The sequence below is a fragment of the Ambystoma mexicanum genome, chromosome 7p (assembly GCF_040938575.1).
Source record: "Ambystoma mexicanum isolate Mex_15411 chromosome 7p, UKY_AmexF1_1, whole genome shotgun sequence".
NCBI lineage: Eukaryota > Metazoa > Chordata > Amphibia > Caudata > Ambystomatidae > Ambystoma > Ambystoma mexicanum.
In genome coordinates, this window is record NC_090939.1 from 259,748,410 (window position 1) to 259,767,037 (window position 18,628).

Here is an 18,628-nt window from a genome sequence, read left to right on the forward strand (position 1 = left end):
GAACTAGGTAGAGGAACACGACAGGAATGCCCTCTCTCAGCTATTCTATTTGCTCGCTCTGTGGAACCCCTAGCCCAGAAACTGAGAGACGACCCACAGGTCGAGGTACTCAAACTGGGTACCACAGAGTATAAAATAGCCCTGTACGCAGACAACCTACTCCTGCACATTTTTAACCCCACCTCCTCGATTCCCATAGCACTCCAGCTGATTAGAGAATACGGTACCCTCTCGGGCTTCAAAATTAATGAGGCTAAATCAATCTTATTTCCCCTGCATGAAACCACACAAGCAGATGTAGACAGACTCTCCCCTCTGGGCCTTATTCTAGAAAATGTCAAGTTTAAATACTTGGGCATACAGGTAATGAGAGACGTGACCAAGCTTTATGAAGCCAATTTCCCACCCCTCCTCTTAAAGTTCAAAGGAGACCTAGCCAAGTGGAAGAAACTGACGATATTGTGGAAGGGTCGATTTAATGCAATAAAAATGGTGTGTCTCCCTCGCTTTCTTTACCCCTTCCAAATGCTCCCCATACGAATGCCGAACTCCTTTGGGGAAGCATAAACGGCCATAGTAAAGTTGCTATGGGATGACAAAAGGGCGAGAATGGCCTATGACACTTAATACTACCGAAAGATAAGGGCGGAGTGGGACTTCCAGATCTGAAGAAGTACTATGAAGCGGCCCAACTTCGAATTTTGATTCCCCACCTACGTAACTGTAAAGAACCTCAATGGGTTGCGATGGACAATCAATACTTGTCCTCGGCAACGGTCTTTGAGTGGCTGTGGGTCCCAAGAAACAAATGAGTGCGGAGATTAAGAAATCATCCAATACTGGGAAACATTTGGGAAATATGGAGGGAAAAAGGGGACATAATGGGAATAACCTCATGGCCGTCCCCGCTTAGTCATTTATGGGCACCCGGTATTAGAGAGAATATTCCCAATTTAGATAGATTTCAATCCTGGTTTGAAGCAGGTCTGGAGAGGGCGGGTCAACTCTGGAAGAATGGGTCCTTCCTTACGATTTCTGAACTGGGAGAGAACCTCGGGCTGAACTCCCTCACTGTGTTCCATTTTCTACAGATTAAGGGTGACAAAGGTAGAATGGAAAGGTAAGGTAGATCGAGAACTCCCTCCCTTCGAGAGGCTCCTGTACTCCAGAACTGAAATGAAAGGCTTAATTTCCGCCATGTACAGGGAATTGGTTGAAGCGGGAAAGGGCTCCACGTTACACTTGAAGAATAAATGGAGGAGGGAACTGGCAGAAGAGATTGACCCGAGTATGTGGGTTAGGATATGCAGGGCTGCCCCTAAAGTCTCCATAGCTAGCCAATACAAGCTTCACGCGATTACATTTTTGCACAGGTGGCAATAGGACCCCCTCAGGCTCTCGAGAATGTACCAAGCACTGAACCCATTATGCTGGCATAATTGTGGAGCAATGGCAGACTACTGGCATATGTGGTGGGACTGCCCCAGAATTAAGATCTACTGGAGTGAGGTCCTGGGGTGGATCAAAGACCTTTATGGAGTCCTAAGATCTCTAAAATGAAAGGGAGAGAATCAGGGGCCTAGCAGCCCACCTATTATTAGTGGCCCACGCCAGCCTAGTCATCAAATGGAAGTCCGAACAAACACCAAGCAAGAGCGAATGGGTTAAGGTTGCATCTAACATATGTGTTATGGAAAAAATCACTGCAACCCTGCACAGCAAATTGGCCCAATGTGATACATTATGGGGAGACTTTGTTTCTAGGTACATGCCGGGAGTCAATCAGTAAACGGTGAAGACAAAAGGAAGGGTCACATCCCAGCCACTCGGGAGAACACTCTAACCTGCTTCGAAGGATAAGACATACAATGGACTTAGAGGACTGTACGTTTCAACAATCCATGTTAGTGTATATACCGGATATGTTATAATGAGCACCAAACAAGTCTCCTCCCACCATTTTTTGAATATATATATTGTTGACATAAGGAAGGTGGGGAAACAATGTTGTGGTGTGGACCTTGGTGGGGGCGAGAAAAAGTTCTCTTTTTGAATAAAATATGGGTTTCCGTTTTTGGGGGGGTGTGAATATGTTTCAAACACATGTTTCACTGAATCTGTTCTTTCCTTGAATACTGTGTTGTAATGCCCTATTATATGACTTTCTTTTTCTTTTAAATTAGATTTTTGAAATCGGAAGAAATTCAAACAAACACTGCAGCATGCTGTGATCACACCATACTGTGATCACTCCAGTTGTTGTGCACTATATTCAAAGTTTTAAAAAAGAAATTTTGTCAGTAAAAATACAGTCCAGCATATGCCAACTGGAACCACAAGAGAAGTCATCTTCTATTGCTCCATTCAATTTTACCAAACCTACATTTCTTAATCCATTTTGCCACTTGACACCATTACTATCTTTTGGCAAATAAAGAAAACCGCCAAGCATGTGAGATACGTCAAACTGTAATGAATCGTCTATAGGGCAAGTTGAATTAAAATCACCAGTGACCTGCACATGGCCACTGACATCGTCCCCGGTCCAACTAACAATAAGGTCAATTAAGTTAACAAAAAATCTGCCCAAAGATACCCATGTGCCAGTAAATGTTAACCAATAAAAAAGGGTTAATAATTGCTGGTGTTTTAAAATCATATTCCACTACTAATAATCCTTGGAGAATATTACGCTGCTCAACATTAACAAACACACGGTCTGCTCTAAACATTGTAGCCAACACTCCCGTCCCCTGCCCATAGGATGTCCCAAAGAGCCCTTTCAAGAGGGTTGAAAGCAAACAATGTAACTGTCCCAAGCCGTGAGCTCCATCAATCATATCTCTTGTAGGCAAACAATCTCAAATTTTCGCAAAATAGACCCCAATTCTGGGTTTGTAAAAAGATGTAAGTGCCCTCTTGTATTCCATGAGAGCAAGTTCAAAGTAGTTAACACTAAAGCCTATTGGCTCCCACCTGTAAGGTAATTTGATTGGATAAGGAAGCAACTATCCAAATTCAATATTGGTCCTTACTTCCTTTACTCACATCCCCTCTTCCAAAATGAACTCTTCCTTGTTTAGTTGTACCATTACCCACAAATTCGACAGCATTACTCCTATCCAAGTCCCTTGCATTATAACAAGACATTTCATTATTACTAAAACCAGCGTTGAGGGGTATGATAATGGAACCATTTTGTCCAAGTGTGGCCACTTCGTTCAATGTAAGCTCGTACACTTCTTTTGAATCAAAACTAACAAGAACCACATTCATGCGTTCAGGGTCTATACATTCTACCCTTTCAATATCCCTTGAGGTAAACACTATCAAATGTAACATTTCTGTGAACAGCAAGAGAATAATGGATCTATTAAGTGAAAGACGCCTATCCCCTTTGAAAATACTTAATTTGTAAGAGGGGTGAGAAACTATACCCCCCCAGGCCCCTGGCATGCTTACGTTTTCCCCCTTAGATTCCAGTTTATTCACACACAACTTATAATCAGCACTAGAAAAATTGGGTTATTCAGAACTCCTTGCCCCTCTCAGTGTACTGAAAGGGGTTGCAGGTCTTATTTTAACAGGTTCATCCCCTTTACCTTGGTTCTGTGCCCTAGGGAAACCAAGTTTCTCATAAATATAAATAGCCCCATTAATATCAATACAAGGCATATTACTTGGGGTCTCGATTAAGTAAAATAGGGAAATCTCCTACTGTGTCGTAAATGTCTTAACTTTACTCACATAAGATACAAATGAGCCAGGCTGTGTTACACCAATATTAGAATCCAAGGAGCCAGCTGTAGTAGTCCTATCCTCATAAGCCAGTTCATATTGTATGTAGGTAGACCTGACTTTTGGTAAAGGAAGTACGGCGGCCCCTACCTGGATACCACATGTGTTTGAATCTGTAAAGCCTGAGTTAAGAGCCCTTTCCACAACCGCAGACTCATATTGTGTGGGGGTGGATCTAACTTTTGGCTTAGTCGGAATGGGGACATGCACCCAGGGGCCACACGTAGGTGAAGCCGGCAATCCCACGTTGTATAATTCTTCTTCTTCCTCCTCTGAAAAGTTGTCTGTGACCACGATAAGAGTCTTCTTTACTTCTCCCTCCATCTGTTGGATTCTTCTTTTATTTACAAGAGTCTCAGGGATTGTCAAATTCCTTAAAAACGTACGAGAAGCTCAGTTAGCATTGCTTCTCTTTTTCATATTCTTTGTCTTCTTCCCTTGGAACTCAGGCACGTTTTTTCATTTCTGTGAGGCTTTTTTTACACGTAGGTGTCGGTTTACCACTTAGAGAGTTTATTTGATGGTTCAGTAATGGTGTTAAAGTGTCCCCTACTGGAAGACAATTTGGGGCCTTATCTGTAAGTGAGTGGGACACTTCCAATAGGATACTGGGTCTTGGGGCCCTTGGGCGTGGTCCCTTGCCTTTTATGCATTTTGCGGTTACTGCATTTTGCAACATTAGTATTGCCTGTGACAAGTATGACCTCTCTTTAGTAGAATTGAGTTGTATTGAATCCCTGCGGTAGCTCTTATTTGACAAATTCTCCAACTTATTCTGTATTGGACCTAATAGAATCGTGTGCATCCGTACTTCAGCATTTTAATGCTCTCGCAACCAAAGCCGCCTGTGCATTAGTGTTAATCTCTTCATCCGGTAAGTTAATTTGCAATGTTGTTTCTTTTTGTGTGGTGGGATTGGGCGTTGAGGCATATGAGGTAATGGTGTGACGACTAGTGTCCCCTTCCACATCAGTGTGAAAAGATGGAGCAAAATTCCCCCTCAGGTTCTCAAACTCGTTGAGCGCCACTGCTGTTCCTCAATATCTCCGCATCAGAAACTGGGTGTAACTGCACTTCTGTCCACGCCCTCTGTGAAGGCACTAATCCACTGCCTTGCACACTTTTGATATTATCCACTTTGTTAAAATATGTCATATTTTGGGCTCTTTTTATTTATTTCCAGTCGCGGTTTCCTGTTGTAAAACCGTATGGTGAGGATTACCCCCCAGCCCCCTTGCTAGGAGAGTCAGGAAGTGGCAATCTGCCTCGCCATTTCCAACATTTGCTCCTGTATTGTAACTTCTATGTACTTGGAAATACTACGTAATCTGTACATCTTCTAAGGTATATGGACTCACCAGGTTTCACCACCACAAATTAAGCTTTATATCTCGTTGTGAGCCCGACGAATGAAACAGGAAAACAGAATGCAAAATTGCAAATCGCCTAAATTAGTTTTCCTAGCTTTGTGTCCCAGGTGTTCAGACTAATCAGAGTCAATCAGTCACATGGGAGTCACTCCGTAGTCCGTACTCCTGAGCTTTAACAAAAGTCATCTGTTCCAACCTTAACTTTCCTCAGGAACCGAGTTATGAGTCATTAACAATACACAGAGTTTAGAGCCGAATGCCACTTATCGGACTGCGTTTTCAATAGTTACTGGCTCCTTTCGGCAAACTGTGCTCGTCACTCTCTGTGCTACGTGCAGACAGGTGGTTTTTAAAGGCGCCCTCAAGGAAGTTTTTGGGAAATGAAAGTGCTGCTAATGCTGCTGATGCTCCAACACCTGTGGCAAACTGTGCCGGTTACTCTCCGTGCTTCAAACGGAAGAGGTTAGGAGGAAGTAGGGAAGCAATCTGGAGAGCAGAGAGGAGGTGAAGGAGAGAGAGAGTACTCAGGAGGAGAGGAAGATTAGCAAGTAGTGGACCCATGAGCTCTAGAAAAGCAACACAGCATTGGCCATGCCAAGAAGGCCAACGTTTAGGGGGAGAACAAGGAGGTGGAAGGTGGAGACTGTGTGGTGTAAACTGAGAAAGGACAAGGGAGTGAGGCTACAACAGTGGAAAGCTTAGTTGACCTGGGGATGTCAACTAGTCAGACCCAAATCTATTCACCCCTGAAAAAAGCAATCAAAAGAAAGGGTAGCTGGAAACCATAATCCAGTACCTATTAAATAATACTTTCCGGCCCAGCCAAGAGGCGGAGAAGTTTGGCAGATGGCTAGAACGAAGGCCTGAAAATCCACAATGGACTGACAGGAAAAGAAGTCAAAGGTGACCTGACTCTGATAAGTACCTCTGCAACAAGGGGGTCCTCAAGTGCAAAGAGCTACCAGGAAGCTGCGAGTGCCTTAATTCTATAGACACCTTATCTACAAACAGTTGCTGATTTCAAACCCAAGGTGACTACCCTATCAAAGGCTTGCTTTGAGCTTTGTGAACATTCCCTGCACGTATCAAATCTACTGTCCCCCACTCTTTATGGAAATGTATTCTACCTTGGTTTTACATTTACTACTGCACAAATGTGTGAAGCACCATAAAAACTTGTTTCTTACACTAAAACGTCCTCCAGAGTCCTCTGTTGATACTCTTGACACAGCAGAAAGTGTGGCAAGTCGCGAGCAGTGATCGTGCAGCCCTATCCAGCTCCAATAACAGAGCAGTGGGAGAGGGCCATAGCTTACCTCGTGTCCCTTTTCTGCTTCCTCTGATACCTGCCTTTGACCATGGAAGCAGGGGGTGGGACCATAGCGATGCTGCACTGAGGGAACCTCATACCTGCCCACTTCCTCTGCTTCTTTGAATTTGGCAGCGTTTTAGGGAAGGTGAGTTATGCAAAGAGAGTCCAGAGATGTCGCACTACCATGCCCCTGCTCTCCACCCCAACCCACCAACCTCTCTGGCCACTCTCTCAAAGACAGAGGTCAAGAGCAAAGCAGTGCATGGATAACTCAGGGATGGTGCACCCCCTCGCGCCACTAGCTCCTAAAGTGCTGAAGCACTTCAGGTTTGATGGCAAAATACTTGGCAAGGAAATTAATATGTGGAAAGTTGATGTGGCGAGTACCTCTGCATTTGATGCCAATACATGGCAATGGGTGGAGCCCCAGTCATTTTAAAGGGTGGCTATAAGGATGGAGTGAGTACCTGGCCATTTGAAGTCAATTCCTTTCAATCAGCTCAGTCTTTGGCCATTTAATGACAATATTTTGCAATGGCGTGGAACTAGGGACATGTGTTTTTGAGACCAAGAATAGCAATCTGCGAAAGTACCCGAGCCTTTTATGGCAATATCAGGAAATAAGGGGTGTACCTGGCCTTTTTTCGCAGTGGTACAAGTACCAAAGTACTTGCTGCCAAGACTTGGCAATTCTCAGAGTACACGTGCCTATAATGACAAAACATTACAATGGAGATCGCACCTGAAGTATTGATGGTGATACCAAACAATGGTGGGAATGGGCAAAGATACCAATATCGATCAATGAAATGAGTGCCTGGTCTTTTGGCAGCATTACCTAGCAATGGGTTGGGTACCAGAGCTTTTGAGATCACTAATCAAATTCAGGGCAACCTTACTTCTACTTAAATTATGGATTAATTCATAAAGTCAAAAGACGGAATCTAGTAGGTTGCAATGAAACATGCTGTTTGCCAGCTGGGAAGTACAACTTTTCTGTAACACCAGACATACATACAATACAAAACATTTTAGCACTGCTTACAAGTTATTTCCTTTTATTATAATTAATGATATATTGGGTTTTATGGTGGTTGTTGTTCACACAGTCACACTCCATACCATTCATAAATGTCTAAGTCACATTAACAGGTTAGCAAATGGTGTGTGTTCAGTCTAACTGCTTAGAAAGGCAGATTGTTTGGGTATTCTATCGATAAAATAAAGTAAATAGACTTAATTGTGACTCTAGTAGTGCAATCTAGAAATTTGCATCCTAAAGGAATTTTCTAGTGTTCTTTGCTTACAATGTTACATCAATATTTGTGACAATCATTTTGGCCTGCCAGCAAGGACATAGATATTGGCCATCAAATACAACCTTGCAATACCAGGGAGTGGTGAACACAATACCATACCCTAATATGTTTTACTATTAATCATTACTTTTCAACTGCCATTTAAAAACCTGCAACTTTTCAAGCAGGACAGGTTTATGCCATTTAGGCAAATGGCTCCTTCCGCCGTTAAAAAGAGTGTGCATTCCAAATAACCAATATATAAGGTACAGTACTATTCTGTAGACATGTTAATGTTAACAAAAACAAAGGAAGAAAACTTTGCTTACTATCTTTACTTGCATTAAATTTGATTTTCTTGGACAAAACTGCTGGTCCTGTGCCATTTGATGCGCGTACACGAAACCAATAGTCTCCCCAGAAGTAGATCTCCGAAAGCAAGCGGCACTCGGTGATGACAATATCTGTACAGTCTGGAAGGGAACTCCAGTTAACGGTTTTTGCAGATGATTGGAGACACTGTTTCCTAGAACATGTGGAAAAAAGGTTTTAAATGTAAAAGCCCAGCTATTTATGCAGTACATAATGTCCGCATTCAGGGTCATTCTTGGTAGATACCGGAGTTCATCTAAGCAATATATCAAACCTCACACAATGTGATCAAGCACATGACGACAGGATTAGAACCTATCTGTCCTGAACTCAGAGTCGAAAATGTACACAGTAAACAACCTCTGGCAGGTGGGCGTACAACATAACATGGTCATATCCTTTCATAGCAAAACCAGGACAGCACTGTGTGGGTATCCCATTCGTAACCATAGCTTACCGTTTTCAAATCATGACTTTTTTAAATCAATAATTTACTTTTCCTAAACAGAATTATGGATTTCCTTTTTTGCCAACAACCCTTCAATCAACTGTCAAACATACTATCAGAAAAATGCACTAAAGTGAAAGCAGTTATTTCCATAATGTGAGAATGGGAGACATTTTAGTTATAAAACCATGCTGAGCAGATCATGCTGTGGAAGGAGACCATACACATGTACAAAGAGAACGAGTATGGTGATGGACACCGATTCGTTGAAATACTGCAAAGGAGTGAACATCATATCTACTGTTGACAGACACATTTGTGACACCACACTTTTTTTGCCAATATCAGCCATCGCGGCACACTTAAGAATTTGGGAATGCGTAATCCACTGCTTCACTTTTCTTACCAGTGTACAGAATATTTTGCTACCTTGGGGTGTGAACAGAAGTTGTGCTTTAGCCGTTTGACGATTTTCCGAGTCCATAGGATGCACAACTCATCACGCAAAATAAGTAAAGAACCTCTGGAGGAAGTCATTATAGGGCAGGCTAGGCATCAGGTCAACAAATTAACAGATTATGAAGGCCTGCCTGGCCAAACCCTGCTTTTAGCCAACATCTGGAGAGAAATGCTTATTAAAGATAAGTAGTGTGGCCCACATGACTGCCCTAATATTCACAGGCATCAGAGCATGCTTTGGAAAGGCACATAACATGCCTCTTTCTATTAAAGTGTGCATGCAATCATTCACCAAGCGGAGTCCATTGCATACTAATGCAGTAGGAACTCAAGGTATACATTAGCATGTAAAAATAAATTATCAGATTTTGCAAATAAGCTTTTTCTTGCTTTGCAATCCAACTAACCTATTAGATCGACAATAATAAGAAAAGAAAATAGCTAATCTCATATGAAATTATTGATATCCAAGACCAAAAAATGAATAACAAAGCATGCTTGTGCTCTTCTGGATCCAGCTTTCTGTGGGGTGTTTGAGCGATAAGAGGAATCATAGGACAACCAACATGAACATATAAGCCACAATTTAGGAGCCCCATACCAAGAAATAAAAAGATTGAACACAAAATGCTGTACAAGCAGTTTCAGGGGAACCTCCCTTGCAGTTGTGTACTCAGACATGTCCAGGTGTGGTTGAATTGAATTTCATTGAATTGATATTTTATTTCTCTCGCGCTCGTACACGTAAAGTGTTTCAGAGCACGACAAGGCAAGGGAGGGGAACAGGGGAGAACAAAACAGCAATCTTACTAGGCCCAGTGACATTGAGAACGCGCATGTGCATGGGAGAGGTGGAGGGGAAAATTGCACGGAAGGGGGGAGAAGTGGAAAGTGCGATACAGAGGAGAAACAGATAACAATAAATAAATAATAAAGGCAACAAACAGTGGTAGTGCAGCCAGCAATTTGCAAGTGCTAGGTTTAAGGCAGCAGACAGGGTAGGTCTGATAAGTGCAGGAAGAAAAAGGGGGGAGCTGTATGGGTACAGATACAGACCCCAGTGCAAGGGGTGACCCGGCGGCAGTGCGGGAGGGTGGCAGGGTGAGCCGGTACCTGGGCCCGTAGGACAGAGGGTGGCCAGGTGCACGGTGCCAAGAGAGAACAGATCAGCCGGGGAGAGGGGGAGAGAAGGCAGAAGAAAAGAGGAAGGTCTTGAGGTGCTTCCGGAACCGGAGATGGTTCTCCTCAAGTTTTAGAGTGGAATGGAGGCTGTTCCAGAGGGAGGCCCCAGCCAAAGACAGAGATCTACCCCAGCTATTTGATTTGAAAAACGATTGACCCTGAGGGAGTTGGAGGTAGAGGAGCAAGAGCTTGATAAGGGAGGTCTTTGCGGAGGGATAGCTGAAGATATTTTGGACCCAGGCCCCAGAAAGCCTTGTGGACAATGCAGAGGGTTTTGAATTTAATCCCTGCATCCACTGGGAGCCAATGGAGAGTTTTCAGAGCTGCAGAGATACATTCCCAGGGCTTGAGGCCAAGGACAAGTCTCAAAGTCCTGTTCTGGATTAGTTGCAGAGGGCGGAGAGTAGAGGTAGGTAGATTTACAAAGAGGCTGTTACAATAGTCCAACCTAGAGAGAACCAGAGCTTGGGATACCATGAGCTTTTGGGGGAAGCAGAGGAAAGGCATAGTACCTCTGAGGAGGTGAACAGAAAAAAGGTCTCTAATGCTAAACACACTCGCGTCCCCTGCACACCATTAAAGCTGATACAAAATCAGTCAAACGTATTTGAAATTTTACTACAAAATAATCGTTATTTACAAAGAAAAACAAGTTAACAGAACTAATTGAATCCAGAGACTTCTGGGTAACATTTGAATATTAATGAACACAAGAAATTCAGAAAGGCCATCATGAAACAAAGGAATGCATGAATACAATATTCTTGTGATGAACTGAAGAATCAAAGCTCTACGCGTTTCGGGGGACACCCCCTTCTTCAGGAGCAAAATGATCTGTAATCATATATATGGGGAATCCATCAGTTTGAGAATTTAAACATTATTCCAAAAAAAAACACAAAGAAATCCCTAAACATGTAATTACAAGTATAAATATTAAAGAAAACATGTCAAGGACTGACCACAACTACCTACACGGATTCTAATAGAATGTATACAATCTAAACAAATTAATGAATGCTGTGCCCAAACATACAGTAGGTGTGACTCCAAAAAACAGAACTCAAAAGGAAAGTCAAGTAAGTAAATAGAGTATACCTGATCAGTAAGCAAAAAATGCCAGCGATTCCGAATTCACAGTGGTCATCTAAATCAGATGTACATTGGAATCCCTCAAAGTTAAGTACCTGAGGAGGTGCAGTAGGGAATTTGACTTTTTAGAGACCTCAGAGATGTGGAGGAAAGGGTGGAGTCAAAGATGACCCTGAGGTTCTTAGCCTCGCAGGTGGGGGTATGAGGAGGGCCAAAGGAAGCCGGCCAGAGAGTGAGGGGAAAGGATGGTGAAGGTGTGCCGATGAGGAGGATCTCCGTCTTGCTGGCATTCAGACAAAGATCATTGGCGACACACCAATCTTGAATGGCAGTTAGGCAATCAGAGATGAGGAGGTGGCAGAGGGCAGCCGGAAAATGAGTTGAGTGTCGGCAGCATAGCACTGGAAATCAGAGCAGAAAATGGCAATGAAGTGGGTGAGAGTTGCCAAGTATTGGTTGAAAAGCCAGGGCGAGAGGTTAGACCCCTGGGGAACACCACAGGTAGAGAGGAAGATAGATGATAGGAAGGACCCAAGTTGGACCTGGGAGGGTCGATCTGAGAGGAAAGAGGTCAGCAAGGCCAGAGCCTGATCAGTGATAGCCAGGTTTTCACGGAGACGGTTGAGCAGGATGGTATGGTTGACTGTGTCGAAGGCAGAAGATAGATCGAGGAGGATGAGGACAGAGGGAATGTTAGAGTCAAGGTTGGAGAGCAGATCTTCACAGATGTTCAGGAGAGCAGTTTCTGTGCTTCTGGCAGCTCTGAAGCCAGACTGGTGGTTATGGAGACAGCCAACAGAATTGGAATGATGGTTAAGCTGAGAGATGGCCAACTTTTCCAGGAGTTTGCCCAGAAAGGGAGTATTGGAAATTGGGCGATAGTTAGCTGGAGAAGAAGGATCAGCTGTGGGTTTCTTGAGAAAAGAATGCACAAGGGAGTGCTTCAGAGGGTAGGGGGAAGGATCCTGAGGCAAAGGAGTGGTTGCAAAAATCAGCAAGGGCCGGAGTGAGGGTGTCAATGTGGTCCTTGATGGTTTGAGAGGAAAAGGGATGAACCTGTTTTGACGAGGCTTTCATAGATCGGACTTGTCTAGCGACCTTGTCAGGGGAGAAAAGAGGAAAGGACGAGAAGGATGGTGTGGGGGTGGCTAAAGGAGGGTCAGCAAGCACAGATGGAGAGGGGAGAGGTGGGTGGGGGTGGAGAATGCGGACAGGATGTCCTGAGTTTTTTAAATGAAGTGAGAGGCAAGGGCATTGCAAAGAGCCTGGGAGGTAACAGGCGGGGTAGAGACTGCAGCAGTGTTGGCCAGCTCCTTGCAGATTTTAAAAGTTCAGCCGGGTTGTTAGATGCCGCAGAGACACAAGCTTGAATGTGGACTCTCTTCTTGGTGAGGACAGAGAGTCGGTATTGCCTTTGCAGCAGGCGACAGGCCAGTTTGTCAGAGGATGAACAGGAATCCCTCCATTTCCTCTCAGCCGCACTGGAGGGGGGGTGGGGAGAGAAAGTGGCAACAAAAGCCTCAACTGACACACGCTTCATGGGCCGGATGTCCGAGAAGGTAGGTGGCAGTGTTGGGGTAGGCTTGGCTTGGGGGGAAGAGAGGGATAGATGAGAGGAGAGGAGGGAGTGATCGCTCCAGGAGAGAGGAGTGGTCAGAGGGATGGAGGAGGAGTGGTCAGAGGGATGGAGAGGGTGAGGTCAGAGGAGATCATGACATCAAGTGTGTGCCCTGCAGAGCAAGTCGGGCCAGAGGGGAGGATGGACAGGGAGAGGGAGTCGCAGAGGTCACGGAAGAATACAGAGGAGGAACAAGGAAAGTCTAAATGTATATTGAGGTCACTGAGGAGGAGGCGTTTAGTGGTAGAGGCCAGGAGGGAGGAGGAGAGGTCCGCCCACTCAGAGAGAAATGAGGCGATTTGACCAGGAGGCCGGTAGATGGTAGCCACAGTAAGAGAATGGGTAGGCGAGAGAGAAAGCCTACAGACAAGGCATTCAAAAGAGGAGTAGTTCTGAGTGGGAATGATAGAGGCAGGAATCCACTCAGGAAAGATCAGGGCTACCCCCCACTGGACCAGGAGGATCTGGGTGTGGAGAGGATCTTGTAGCCATCAGGGAGGAGAGTGTCAAAGCTTGTGACAGAGCTGGCCGTGAACCATGTCTCAGTAAGACCAAGGACATCAAGGTCTAGTTCTTCAAGGAGGTGGCAGATGTCAGGAATGTTTGACAGCAGAACGAGAGTTGAGAGTGGCAATATGAAGAAGGTTGCCAGCCTTAAAGACCTTCCAGGGAGGGGTACAGATCTTTCTCCTTCTGTGGAGGAGAAAGAGCCCTGGGAGGGGCAGAGGAGGAGAGAGAGGGCAAGGTAGCCAAGGGGGGAGAGGAGGGGACTGCAGGAAATGAGAGGAAATTGATAAGGCGAGGGAAGCGCCTATCAAAGAGGAGGAGATTGGCCTGAGGGCCTTGGACCATGACAGTGCCATTTAGGTAGACATTAATGATGACTTTAGACGAGTTGAAGGAAGCCATGAGAACTTCCCAGCGAGTGCCACCATTAATGGGAGGAGGAGGAGATATGGCAGAGCACAGAGATCACATGAGGAGTCCATAGATCTGGCGAAGGAACGACAAAGAGGATGTCGGTGAGGGTCTGTCTGGAGGAAACATTGGAGTAGGTGTCGGCGATAGGAAGACCAGGGTTAGAGGCCAAGATATCCTTTTTGAACTTCTTCCTACCAGACTAAGTGAGAAGGGAAGGACAGTCAATGGAGAAACAGTTGGAAAAGTTAGGAGAAACAGAAAGCGCCATGGGGGTGGAAGTGAGGAGAGGATGGAGAAACTGGGGGGGCTAAGGCAGATAGGTGTGGGACAAAAGAGAGTGGTGAGATCACTGGGCTGGCAAGTTACAGAGAAGCATCAGTATACAAGCAAAATACAGAAAATTACGCAATGGGCAGCAAGATTAGACTTTTTAGCACAAAGCAAAAACAGCAAGATTTGACTTTTTAGCACAAAGCAAAAACAGCAAGATTTGACTTTTCAATCTTGGAATCAGATGTTAGCAAAGGGTTTTAGGAAGCACTGCGCATCAGGATGACAACATGGGAGTAACAAGCAGAAAGAACAGTGATAGTCAAAGGTGGTAGGAGTGCGTCCATAAGGAGGGAACTAACCCATAGTTCTGGAGGAGGCAAAGTCAAGGCAGTCCGGATTTCTTAGAGGAGTGAGGTGGCAGCATCATTGTGGTTAAGGTGCAGGGAGGACCCCAATTAGCGTTCCGGAAGCGGACAGGGAGCAGACAGGGGCCTTAAAAGTGGGCCTTAGAAGTGGGCCCAAAGCCTGTCGGTCCCTGATTGGATGGAAGAAAACACTCAGCAACCAATGGGAGTGCTGCACAGGGAGAGGTGGTTCAGCACAGCCTGCCTAAACAACAAAGAAAACCATGGCGGCCATCTTGGAAAGGCCAAAAAACAGTCAAATAAGCAGGCAATAGTGGGGAAAATGGTGCTTTCAAAATAGCAAGGCAGCTCCAGGTATTAAAAAGCTCAGAAAATGGCAGCACAATGAAAATGCCAAATAAAACAGTCCTTTCCAACAATTTATGCACATTTCGGGGTTTTCTTTCTTTTTTTTTTTTTAAATTTCAATTTTTCAGGTTCAATAATTCCCCTGGAAGTGCAGCAATGCACAGAAAGTGCACCTACCTAATGGAATGGTCAGCAGCCAGGCACAAACTCCACATGTGCAGGAAAACAACAGATGGCCAGGAGGGTTCATGCTAGTCTACTGAAGTGGGGAGAAATTTACATTTCTCAGATCTCCAAGTTTATGGCGTGAGTTTGCATTACAAATCCAAGTGCTGATCAATGAGTTATGCAGCAGGTGATGGGGTTAAACAAAGTTAGGTTTATTTTGTTGAACAAAAAAAAGGTATCAACAGATGGTTTCCCCTTGAATATCAAAACTAGAAAGCTAAAAGAAAAAGGCCCACTGTGATCAACCAGTCCTGCAATCTGGCCTCCCTCCAGCAATCGCTGTGCATTTCAGCCATTCATATTCGGGTGTGTTTAAATGTTCCGTGCACTTCTTTGGCGTCTCTTGGTTCTCCTCAGTCATTTCTGCGGCGGATCTTGTTCAAGGGATCAAACGTTGCAGTTCTCCAGATCACGGCAGTTATTGGGAAAAGGTTGGAAGCGACTAAATTCAGGCCTGAAAACTTCCTGCAGGGTGTGGGCTGGTCAGACTGGCTAGGTGAAAGTTTGTTTAACTCTGGCCTGGGGGACTGTCACTAATTCCCAAACAAACCTTCTCTCCAACCTCCCTACTACTCTGCAACAATCTCATTGCTTTCGAAAACATCCTCCATTTCCCTGTCCCTTATATTGATGTGAAGATCCTTACTCTCATGTCTTATTACCTACTCAAAGCTCCACCACGTGCTTGTTTTTCCACCATCCTGCCCCCCCTAGGCTTGTAACGTAACTGTGGCAGTTGTCCACTCTGTCTAAGTCTTCCCAGGCTATTCCTTCTCTCCACCTAGCCTTCCTGTTTTTACCTTCTTCTGATTTAACACAAGTTCTCCCTCTTGTATATTCACCACCTCCACCTCCTGATAAGTCACCACCTACTCCTGCTGATGTGTCACCACCTTTTCCTCCTTATGTTTCACCACATTGTGTAGTCTGCTGTCCATTTCCTCCTCTTGTTTCATCACCTATCCCTTCTAATCACCCCAACCCTCTCTTCTCCACACTTTTCCTCTCCTTTGAGCTGCTTCAACATCTATGAAACGCCTTCTCTGCACCTCTGCTCCCTCTGGACTTCCACATCCTTTTACCAATTCAAACACCATTTTTCAGGTGTGTGGGTTTTTAATTTAGAGAATGTGATTGGTTAAAGTTAATGATTAAGTTGTTTTCAAACTTTGCCTCTTTTCCTACTGCTCTTCCTCCTGGGTCCGGAGGCTGAGGTAATATCTGGGGCTGGCACCATCCTGGAACCTTGGTCTCTGCGTTTGCTCTGGTGCTCAAGCAGAACACTCCGAGAGGACCCCAGATAGTGGATTCCTTACATGCAGCGCATATGAGGTCCCCAAACCAAAAAGCTGGGTGTGCATTAACCTGAAGCATTTTTAACTTTGTTTATTTTAAATCAAGGCAGGATGGTAAATACACATATTACAAGCAATGCTTTTCCAGGCATGTTGATCCCCAGTCCTCATTCCCCCCACCAGGCTTCCTCCCTCCCACCTCCCTCTGGCCTCTCCTCCCCACAGTTTTGTAGGCGGAATTTTTCCTCCTGGGTTATCCAGTTCGCGCCTTAGCGTCTATGTGTCTTCCTCAGGGTTCTCTTGGTGTTTCAGGATCCATCGGGCCCTGATCGGTTTATAGGTCCGGGCGGGGAAGCGCTGGTCGTATTCAAGCACTGGACCCCAAATATTCTGGAAGCGATGGAGAGTTCCCGCCTGTGCTGCCGTCACCTTCTCGGCAATCAGGATGTCCCAGAGTTTAGACCACCATTGGGCTATGTGAGGGCCTTCTGGGGATTTCCAGGCCCGGACCAACACAGTTTTCCCCGCCAGTAGGCAGTGTGTCAATAGTTTTGATCTGGTCCCGGAGCGCGGGTAAATCGCGGGGATCGGGGCCCCCAGCAAAACTGGTTCTGGTTCCAGAGGAATCGCCGTTCCCGTGATTTGCGTGATGGTCTCCAGGCATGTCCTCCAGAACTGTTGAATCTTTGGGCAAGCCCACCACATATGGAAGAAGGAGCCTGGGTGGCCACATCCTCTCCAGCAGGCATGATCCACTTGTGGGTTCATGTGGTGAAGTCGAAGGGGCGGGTAATACCACCGCAGCAGCACCTTGTACGCGCATTCCCTGTTGGTAATGCAGGTGGAAGAGGTGTGTGTTCTGGTCCATATGTCCACCCAGGTTTGGTCCTCTATTGGATGACCTAGGTCTGCCTCCCACTGGGCCATACAGCGGGTCTTTGTGGACAGGAAGTCCCTTAAGAAGCACCTATATAGGGTGGATACCCTGCCCCGGGTCGAAAGGTCCCCCAGTGTAAGTTCCAAGGCGGTGGGCGGGCGTGTTGCTGCCTGCAGAGTTTGGGGGTGTGAGCACCAGTGGCGTAGCTGGATATAAGAGAATCTGTCCCTTTCCTGGAGTTGGAACTTCTCCTTACATTGGACGAAAGTGAGGGGTGTCCCTCCCGTATATAGCTGGTCTATAGTCTCCAGCCCGCCCTTTATCCAGTTCCGAAAATTGCGGGGGTCCGCTCCAGGTGAGAAGGATGGGTTATGGAAGACCGGGGAGGGTGGGCTCAGTCCTCTTGGCACTCCCTTTTGCTTTAGCGCCCAGTCCCAGGAGCTAAGGGTGTGTTTAGTTGATAGACGGAGGTCTCCCCAGTGTGTTCTGAGGGGGGGCGGGATGTGTGGCAGAAATCGCAAGGTAAGGGGCACTTGTGATTGTTCCAGCTCTACCCATCTAGGGCGGTTTGTTATATTTTGCCATGCCTGAACCTGTGCTAGTTGTGCTGCCACACTATATGCCCGCAAGTCCGGAACCCCCAGTCCTCCTAGCTTGGAGCCCCCCAGCATCGTTCTGAGAGGGATTCTCGCTCTCTTACCTTTCCAGATGAATTTCAGCATTTTCCTTTGGATGTCCCTGAGGGTTGGTGTGGGAATCGCTACTGGGAGGGAGGCGCAGGCGTATAGGAACCTCGGAAGTAGGTTCATCTTACATGCTGTGATGCGCCCCAGCAGTGAGATCTCTTGGGTCTCCCATCGTTTCAAGTCACCTTCCAGTTCTTTCAGTAGCCGGGGGAAGTTGGCTTTGTATGTGTCTCTTGGGTTAGCCGGGGTGTAGACCCCTAGGTAGGGGATGGCCTTCTTCACCCATGTCATCGGGCACATCGCAGTCAGTGGCTCCCGTTCTGCTGGGGTGAGGCTGATGCCCAAGGCCGAGGATTTGTCTAAGTTTATAGTGAAGCCTGAGACCTCACCATAGGTGGTAATTTCTTGTATCGCATGTTTCAATGATGAGCGGGCCTCTGAGATCGTGAGTAGGACATCGACCGCATATAGGGCGATTTTGTGTTGCATGGGGCCGCTCTGTAGCCCTTTGATTTGGTCGTTTCCCCTAATCCTTTGGGCCAAAGGCTCCATGGTGAGTGCGAACAGTAAGGGCGACAGCGGGCAGCCCTGCCGGGTTCCGCATGACAGGGGGATCAGAGCTGAGCTGTGTCCGTTGATTCTTAGGCTAGTACTTGGGCTATTATAGTTGGCTAGAACCATCGTTT

General features: G+C 45.9%; 1 protein-coding gene across 2 annotated transcripts in view; it reads right to left on the reverse strand.

Moving 5' to 3' along the window:
* Positions 1-18,628, reverse strand: part of IFNAR1 (interferon alpha and beta receptor subunit 1) — a 342,571-nt gene that overhangs the window by 137,951 nt on the left and 185,992 nt on the right. For both annotated transcript variants that reach the window (XM_069636295.1, XM_069636294.1), the window contains exon 7: positions 8,108-8,304. In XM_069636295.1, coding sequence (XP_069492396.1) covers positions 8,108-8,304 — 197 coding nt within the window. The remainder of the gene's footprint in view (positions 1-8,107; positions 8,305-18,628) is intronic.